At 34.6% G+C, this 9,819-nt stretch overlaps 1 protein-coding gene across 1 annotated transcript; it reads right to left on the bottom strand.

Annotated features, from left to right (window-relative positions):
* Positions 1 to 2,487: 2,487 nt before the first annotated feature.
* On the bottom strand, positions 2,488 to 9,573 carry LOC148272262 (uncharacterized). Its single transcript, XM_088240283.1, has 5 exons — positions 9,412 to 9,573; positions 7,408 to 7,479; positions 5,210 to 5,320; positions 3,665 to 3,799; positions 2,488 to 3,453 (listed from the first exon to the last, which is right to left on the bottom strand). Exons 1-5 carry the CDS (start codon positions 9,443 to 9,445, stop codon positions 3,089 to 3,091), a joined length of 717 nt encoding a protein of 238 aa, XP_088096409.1. The 5' UTR covers positions 9,446 to 9,573; the 3' UTR covers positions 2,488 to 3,088.
* Between the last annotated feature and the right edge of the window lie 246 nt (positions 9,574 to 9,819).

The raw sequence follows: 9,819 nt of genomic DNA, 5'->3' as shown, positions 1-9,819 counted from the left end.
AATACCCAAATTGATTTTGAAAATACAAAGAATTGAAGATGGACATGTTGAGAGTGGGAATAATCGGCGTGCGTGCATGAGATAATGTAAAAATGTAGAGCAAGTGAGGTCTGTATGCAAAGACAGAGTAATATGACATTCTATACTCTCCGCCTACCCATGCGGAGAAACGGCATGATGGTTTGTTTGTTCGTTTGAAACGACACAGGTTCAGGTGATCACGAGTTTAGAATAGCGCATCGTTTATGTGTTGTGATAGATTTCCGTAGTAGCCAAGTTTAGCGTGTTTAAATTTTTTTCAACAGAAGGAAAACTTTTTTGTGAAGGGAATATGGACGTCTAGGCATTTACAGGGCTTATGACCTGTCATTGGCTGGTTTAAGTGGCCACTTTACACTTTACCTGTAAATGCCTAGACGTCCATATTCCCTTCTCAAAAATGTTTTCCCTCGGTTGAAATAAATTAAAATATGAATAACTCCCTAGGGAGGAAATCCAGCCAGTCTGCAAGCATTTGTACAAACTCAAACATTGTTGAATTAACCACCTGGTACAAGAAGTATAAAAATTGGAAAATTGTTTTCAGGCGTTGCCTAGTAGGTGATTTGGTTCAGCTGGATGAGTCTCACCCACGTGATAAAGGTTTCAGCTCCTTTACTTCACAAAAGTTGTTGGAGTTGAGGAAATGTGGATGTTCAAACATGGGCAGAATAGTGAATGTTACAGTGTGTAAAGTGGCCACTTAAATCAGCCAATGACAGGTCATAAGCCCTGTAAATGCCTAGACGTCCATATCCCCTTCTCAAAAATGTTTTCCCTCTCTGTTGAAATAAATTTAAATAGGTTTATTTTAGTCTAAAAGCTGATTTTATATATTCATGTTGATTTATATGTCAAGCATCGTATTAAAAAAATTAATTAACATGCCAGATACTAATGATTTTTCGTGTATCAATATAAATCACTCCTTAGACGTTCCTACAAAGTTATGTCGTCACTTTTTCTGACAACTGTCATTCTAATCAAGCTGTATTTTTAGAACTATGGGTATTATTAGAAATAAAATAAACTCCATTAAATATTTCAAATGTCTCATTTAATATATTGTATGCGACACAGTCCATTTTGCATTGAAATCCCTGTTAATTTCTGATTTTCAATCTCTTTTTATCGAAGTGTCGAGGGCAGCGCAACATTTGATAAATCTGAGATGCAGCCAGTAATAAAATAACACGTCTATTTAACATACAGTGGTCTAACTAAATCAATATTGCAAAAGATCCATGTACTGTGTAACACTTCGTGCCGTGATGCCCAAAATCCCCCGACTCTGTCGAACCACGCCATCGAAAGGGTCTAGAGTTTTAAATACCTGGGAGTATACTGCCGTCATAAGAAAAAAGGACGCATCGAACATTTTTTTAGAAAATGAGTCAAACACATATTCGGAATCAGGAAAAAAGACGCATCTACGGGTACTTGAATTATCTTTCTAAAATAACCACAACCCTATTATTTTCAAGAATAAATGAGACTTAACTGCAAAAAGTCTCGAACATTATAATTAAGAATAGTCCAGAAACCGCAAATGCACATCAAAGAGAAGGCAACTCAACTACTCATAAATAAGTAGGTTTACGTTTTGACCCATTAGTTTCTTTGTAGATGTCGCTCAGTACGCAACTCCTGATTTCGATTCAACTATGCCGTGTTGCGTCCTTTTAAAGTGTAGAAATACTGCTAGGATCTTAAAGAAACAGGATGCAATCACATTTCATGTGTAATTAGCAAATGCATGTGTAAGTATCAAATGCATTACTTAAAAAATGTTTTTTTAAATTTTTTAATTCTGTCTTGAATATTACTAAATATAAAGGCTGTTCTGGCTTATAAAATTGTAAAAGACTGATTAAAATACTTATTTTTTTCTTCGATTCCGTTTTTACAAACATCTGAAATGAATGTACTTACTCGTATTCAATTAAATTTAAGATATGCTGGTAATTTTGAAGTTAATTGATTATTAGGTCGGAGTTACTAGTTTGAAAAGCAGTAAATGGCCAGTAATGTCTATTTCATTTAGTTGAGTAGAATCTATTAGCATATTAACACTAAGTTCTTTCTTACATTGACATTTACTTAATTACTAAAAAAAAATGGCGTTTCTAGCCCGAAACGTCTTTTCATTGCAATATAACATATTTTCTTGAATTTTTTTTAATAAAAAGAAAATTCAAATAATTGCTTTATAGTATACAACGTAAAATTTATTGAAAATAATGTACATATTCCGTTAGGGCAAACCATAATACTTACATTTAATTTTTAAACAACTTTCATTTATGTTTTCTTTTTTAATTGCTTTTTAATATGGAAACTTCACTGGTCCATTAGAATTAAGTCCAATTGTGTAAAATATTAAACTTTGCAACTGCACTGTATGTTTCCTGAATAAAAGAAAATAAATAAATAAAAAAAAAATAAATACAATAAAATATTTAATTTTTGTAGTATTTTTCACGCAGCAAATTTTTCAATTTCCGAGTTACAAAATATTTATTATCTCCGTTTTTTATTTTATGTGGAAACGTCCTTTTTTCTTATGACGGCAGTATATGTTATGGAAAATGGCAGCTTTGAAAAATTGGCACATTCTACAGTATGAAGGCTGTCCGGAGATCGGATATTTACTCGGTGAAAACCAAATGCCGCCTATATAACGCCTATTCTCCTCTACGAATGCGAATCGTGACACCATCGTGTTTTGAGAATGCACGCCTCGGAAGCCGGTGGTTTGACTTTATAAGGAATGAAGTTATAAGAGAACGGACCCAGCAGACTACAGTGACAATTGTCATCGAGTGTTGGTGATACGGTCATGTACTGCGGATGCCTCCAGAGAGCCTTAACCACGCTGGACTATATTTCAAGGAATTAGGTTCCTATCGTTCTGGACGTCCGCTGCTGACTGTCTGTCAGCAGTTCGTGTCAAAACTACGTGGTGCAAATGTGGGTATGGAATGACGACGATGGTCATGCAAAAAATGTTGTTATTTTTTGGTAATAGTTCATCAGATGAAATGTAAAGTTATGAAATTTTAGATCGTTTAGCGCTGATTTCATCACCGTCTATCAAATCACGTTTCTCCGAAGACCTGGCCGGTCTTTCGTCACTTTTACTCGAACTTTTGACATTTTCCTTCGGTTTCAAATTCTCTTTCTCCGTGCTGCCGCCGTTTTGCGCCGGTTTCGTTTCGCCGTCGCCGTTCGTCGGTCGTTTTTCCGTCGAGGATTTTTTTCCTTTTCCTTTTCCTTTCCCCTTGTTCGACGGCGTTTTGCTCTCCGATTTCTTGTCCTTGGATTCGAAATATTCGACGATCTTGTGCGACGACGGATCGGGCGAAATCGGTCTTGATTCGACATTGCTCAGTACGGAGGAATCCAGGTCTTCACCTGCAAATTCAAAGCTAATTGTTAAAAAATAAAAATCGACAAAAATATGGATGACAGATATGATATAGATTTGATTAGGATTGCTTCCTGGCGGATTGAACGTGTAGGAGAAAACCATAAACTAAAATGTCAAGGAATGTTTCCTCACCACACTGAGACCTCGGTATTTCCGCGAGCGTTCTGACCAAGTTTGACTAGCAAATACACTTACTTATGCTCTGATCGGCTCGCCCGTTAACTGGGTCTATTGTCTTTTTTTCTGACGCGGTTTCTTCGTCAGATTCCGTATCGGACGTAATAACATTGTGCCGCTTCTTTCGTTTCGCAGAAAAACTTCCGCCAGATTCTAGAAATAAAAAAACACATTTTTAAAGGAAGACAAACTTGGACAAAAAGCAGTACACGAGATATAGGCGCATCAAAAGAAGAAAGAAAGTTTAAAAATGTGGCAATAGAAATATTCTTTAAAGTTATAAACATAATGTGAAAAGGATAGTTTGAACAGTTAGCATAAAAGTGTGAAACAATTTTGCCGCGATGTAGATGACAGTTGAAATTTCGTGGTGCCATACTAAAAAAAGTGATTATGACTTATTAAGCTCACCCTCCCCCCCCTGCACCCCCTTTACCTTTTTTCAACTATTTCTCAAACAACATAGAATATTTTCATAATTTAATCAACGCATGTGCTTATTAAAATGCATGACGTGTTAGTTTTATATTTTTGTACAACAACTATGGGGAAGGTGTATAGTGGGTTTTGCATGTTGGTTTAATCGGTGTCCTGACGAAGAGACGAGTGTACGTCTCGAAACCGGTGGACTTAGAAGAGTCAGTAAGTGGTGATATACAAATATTTAATAACATTTGGTGAAATTATTGATCATTAGCGCTATTATACAGGGTGTTCTTTAAACCCTGTCACATCTGAAACCACGATGATCAGTATGGGCAAGAAGACATATTAGCATATTTAAAAAAATATTTAGACCAAAGAATTTTTAAAAAAAATATAAAAAAACAAAGGGTTGCTTACTTCTGCAGGGGGAGAAGTGAGGGGAGCGCAGCGCAGTATCAGACTCCCCCCTCCTCGTTTCACCCCTGCAGAAGTAAGCAACCATTTGCTTTTTTTATAAATTTTATTCGTTTTAAAGAATATTTTAACATGCCAATATGTCTTCTTGCTCATAATGATCATCGTGGCTTCGGATGTGACAGGGTTTAATGAACATCCTGTATACACTAAAATAATCTTTAATAAGGCCTTTATAAGTACAGTATCTTAAATACAGTATTCCTCATGAGTGGAAATAGCCAATTGAGGAAATACTATGTTTAAACCTGGCAGAATATAAAATATGTTAAGTGTCCCTGTAAAAGTCTAGACTTCCATATTTCCTTCTGGCCAATGTTCTACATCTCTTTAATTTAAATTTAAACAAATTATCTTAATTTTTAATATTATTTCCATTTGTAAATACTCACTACAAACTACAAACCTTAAAATATATTTTTTTCACTTAAATTTAAATTTTCAAACAACTTTCATTTATGTTTTCTTTTTCCTTCTCTTTTTTATACTTTCATAATTAACATTAGATTTAATTGCTTTTTAATATGGAAACTTCACTGGTCCATTAGAATTAAGTCCAATTGTGTAAAATATTAAACTTTGTAACTGTACTGTATGTTTCCTGAATAAAAGAAAATAAATAAATAAAAAAATAAAAAAATCTCTGTAATTTGTCGAGTTTACCTTTGTCTTTATCGGGGGATCCTCCGATGAAGAACCTGGTTATCGGACTCTGCCAATCCGGCGTCGGTCGGGGACAGTACGGGTTGCCGGAAGTTGACACTTTTGAGGACGCTTGAAAGGACAAGAAAATACATGTAGTTGAATATCGCCGCCGTTGGAGTTTGGGAGGGAGGCGGTTCGAGCCTCGCCGCTGAACGAGGATGAGGGAGATGTGGGTCGAAGCTTTTGAAATTTTGGCTAATGTGGTTATTACAATGAGTAATTTCAGCGCGATGGGAAACTGTTCACCCTCTTTTAGAGTAGTCAGACTGCTTAGTAAGCTAGACGTATCTTCGCTTGATCCTCTTAATGTCAATGGTACTAATATTCAATACGGGAAATCCGTAAAAATCTAGATCACGTCATGTAAATGTAACATGTTAGAAATTGTAAATACCTTGGCTTAACATTTGACAGAATTTTCAACTTTGAAAATCAAATTAACATCATCTGCACGAGGCTTAGAGTAGTTTGGTAAAACTTCAACAGCTGAAGAAAATATTACCTTTTAAATGACTGAAGTTAGTTAACATAAGTCTCACAGAATCAATTACCAATCAGAAAAACTAAAAGAACCTTTAATATCAGAGTAAAAGAACACTTAAGATGCTTAAATAATAATAATTTTTCTGAATTCGCAAATCATCTGAACAAAAATACAATTATGTATGTTACTTATTTGTTAAAATGAATAAAACTTTAAAAAAAAAAAAAAATATTGTATTTGGTAAGTTCATTTATTTTTTAAATTCAATTCTCGACATATAAATCAACATAAATATATTTAAAACAAAAAAAAAACTAAAATAAACCCAATTATTAACGACGTTCTTACAAGGTTACATCATTTTGCAAAAACGTTCGAGATGGGACAAATTGATCAATGTAATTTGATCGAATAAAAAAATAATTAGCTTGATAATGTTCACGAAAAAAGTATAAATGTCTTATATTTGGTAAATAATTGTACTCAACACACTATAATAGGCTTGTTTTTGCGTTTTTTTTATCAATTTTCGGAAACAGAGTTTCATGATTGCATGAAATAACTGATAAAATCTATTTGATCAGTGATCAGTGATTTCCCATCACTAATGAAATTAGTTTGACAGCTGTCATTCTATTCGAGCTATATTTTAAGGACTGTAGTTTTATATCACCCGTCGATGGGAGGAGTGCTTTCCCGAAACTGTAGTAGTGTTCTTATGAAAGGATAAAAATTTGTGTGACACTAATAACAAAGATTTATTTTCATGATAGTTTAATTATTTTTAGTTTTATTTATTTATTCATATTTTTCTCTTACAAACTATAATTAATAATAAAAATAATGTGTCCTCACTGGGGTTACCCGTGCCGAGGACACTTAACAATATACTTTTTTGAAATGTTTTTACATTTGAGAATAAACAAAGAAGACTAACTTAATAAACAGAGATAATTAACAAAATATTCACAACAATATTTTTAGTTTGTCCAAATTTTTGTAGACAAGGACTGGATTCAACTCCCTGGGGAGCTGTTTATATTAACATATTACAACAGAGATGAAGAACATTTAAGAGAAGGTAATATAGAAGTCTAGGCATCTACAGGGCTTATGACCTGTCAATTAATTATGGATAACTTATATAGCGCCATTTTCGTAATAAAATACCTCAAGGGCGCTTTACATGGTGATTCTATTGTTAAGTTAATTTAATTGAAGCTTTTAAATTTGTAATTTAATTAAAATAATTTATTTTGTTGTCACTGGCTGTGGCTGGTTGGTTTAAGTGGCCACTTTACACACTGTGTAACATTCACCATTCTGTCCATATTTGAACATCTATATTCCTTCAATTCTTTCATCTGTTGATGTTTGTGAAGTGCAAGAGCTGAAACCTTTATTTATGCGGGTGAGATTCATCTAAATGAACATTTAAGAAAAGGTAATATAGAAGTCTAGGCATCTACAAAAGTAATATAGAAGTCTAGGCAAAATCAGCCATTGACAGGTCATAAGCCCTGTAGATGCCTCGACTTCTATATTACCTTTTCTTAAATGTTCTTCATCTCTGTTGTAATATGTTAAAATATTAACAGTTTTAAAAACTAGGTATATATGTACATCTATATTTATCAAATAAATAGATTTTGAAGCAGAAAAAAATACTTACAGGTTGAAGGAGAGTTGCTGGTCGGTTGAGCGGAACCGAGGTTCCTCGCTTTGCTGCTCTTGCCACTCGATACTGTAATTAAATATTCCTATTTACACTCAAATATTTCATCTTCATCAGCAAAAAGATCTCGGCATAATCATATCGATGCAGAATGCACTTTCCGGAATACGCTGCACTTCAGTCCGAGGCACCGAAAATTGGCTCGATTCGTTCATTGATTCAAAAGATGACCGGTTTTTTTGGGATGGCATCCACAAATTGCCAGAAAGGTGGGAAATGTTGTAACTTCCGATGGACAATACTTTGAATAACAGAATTGTACAAGCTTTTCTTTAATAGCCGCTCAAATTTCCTAAAAAAATCGGTTTTTGAGTTAGAGACCCATAGAATTAAGAATAGTCCAGAAGGAGCGTAGAATCATATTAGAATACGTCGGACTGTGTCCAATAATCCTCCCACTGTGCCCCGCTTTCGCCACGCGCATTTGTGATGTCGTCGCGTAATGTTGCACGATGGGAAAAAATATCATAACACAAATGTAAGGTTAAAAAAAAGCAATCTGTTAAGTTCTCTAAAATTTTATTGTGCACGCGGAAACATTGATTGACACAACAGAGTAGCTAAGTAAAGGGTCATTTAATAAGAGTCATTGAATTAATGAACTTTGAACCTAAAATATAAACCAATTTTATTTTACAATATTTGAGTTTGTCCAAATGTTGGCAGACAAAAGACTGGATTTCACCCCCTTGAGAGTTGGTTTTATAACCAACTGATCCAAGAAGAAGTTTCAAAATTGGAAGATTGTTTTCAGGCGTTGCCTAGTATGTGAAATAAAATGAATCTCTTCACAACAATAAAGGTTTCAGCTCATTAACTTCACTAAAATCAATAAATGGAAGAATTTAAGTAATATGGATGTTCAAAAATAGGCAAAATGGTGAATGTTGCACAGTGTGTAAAGTGGCCACTTAAACCACCCATTGACAGGTCGTAAGCCCTGTAAATGCCTAGACTTCCATATTATCTTCTTTAAGGTATTCTCCATCCCTTGTGAAATTTGATAATTTTATTTTACATAAAACGGATATTTTTATATAATGTTAAGTAACATTTGACGTTTTGAAGATAATGTCAGTCAAATGTCCACCACAGAGTTGTTTAATCCGAGGTCTAATTTTTATCAGTTCTCTCATTAGATGAGCAAAGTAGGATAAAAAAATTTACTACCCTGGGAACACTAACGAAATGTCCATTTTGATTTCTTCGACAATCGACAGATGGAAAAATAATTCAATTTTAAAGTAATGCATTTGCTACTTAAACATTTGTTTGCTAATTACACATGAAATGTGATCCCATCCTGTTTCTTTAAGATCCTGGCTGTATTTTTACACTTTAAAAGGACACAACACGGCATTTTTGAATTAAAATCGGGAGTTGCGTACTGAGCGACGTCTAAAAAGAAACTAATGGGTCGAAACGTAAAACTACTATTTTAAGAGTAGTTTTGTCGCCTTCTGTTTTAGGCGCGTATGCGGTTTCTGAACTGTTCTTAATTCTATGTATCGATTTAATACATCAATTGCTGAAACCATTTGCCACATTATTTTCAGATGCATTGTCAGTACAGCCGTGGAAGATTTTTGTTGATTAAAAGCGTTGCACCAAGTAAGTTTAAATTGGGACATTATAGGTTACGTCGGGACAGAGGGCTCCATAACGGTGACAGTCCCGATATATCGGGACGGATGGCCACCCTACTCCTGGTGCTCTTTGTAAATTTGGAAGAAAATAGACACGTACACTTTCACCTAATATTATAAAACAACAAAATATTTGATTTCCTATTTTTAAATTCAAACTTGGACAGTTTCAAAGCGTCCGATTGTTCCCCGTAGAAGACTGACATGATAAATTAATTTTTTAACACGCACATTCGTATACTAACACGAACAAAGAGAACGTGTTTTCAAGAGATAATTCAATTAAACATCTTACATTTTGCTCCGACGGAGGCCTTCGTTCTTGCCATGTTGATTTTCTAAAATTACGAAGGTTTTAATGTACTATTTTATCAATTTCTTTGGGCAAATAACACGAAACACGGAACGCCCGACGTCAGAAAGTTTTGCAGCTGACAGCGAAAAAGCGCGCGCTTTTTCTATAGACAATTCGGTTTTTAACTGCATAGGCGAAATGCATAGACAAGCGTAAAACTTAATTCACTGAAAAAATGTAAAAAATATTTGTATGCCATAACAACTTCTCTGTCTAGGTACCAGTTTCATCAAAACACTATTTACATCAACGAAAACAACAAACCATCACGCCGTTTCCCCGTAAGGATAGGCAGAGAGGATCGAATGCCACGTCACTCTATCTTTGCATACACATCAGGCGCGCCGG

This window comes from Micrasema longulum, unplaced genomic scaffold (genome assembly GCF_059751315.1).
Source record: "Micrasema longulum isolate JH-2025_06_02 unplaced genomic scaffold, ASM5975131v1 h1tg002411l, whole genome shotgun sequence".
Taxonomy (NCBI): Eukaryota; Metazoa; Arthropoda; class Insecta; order Trichoptera; family Brachycentridae; genus Micrasema; species Micrasema longulum.
Note: the sequence above shows the minus strand (reverse complement) of the source record. Positions and strands in the feature narration are given on the sequence as shown.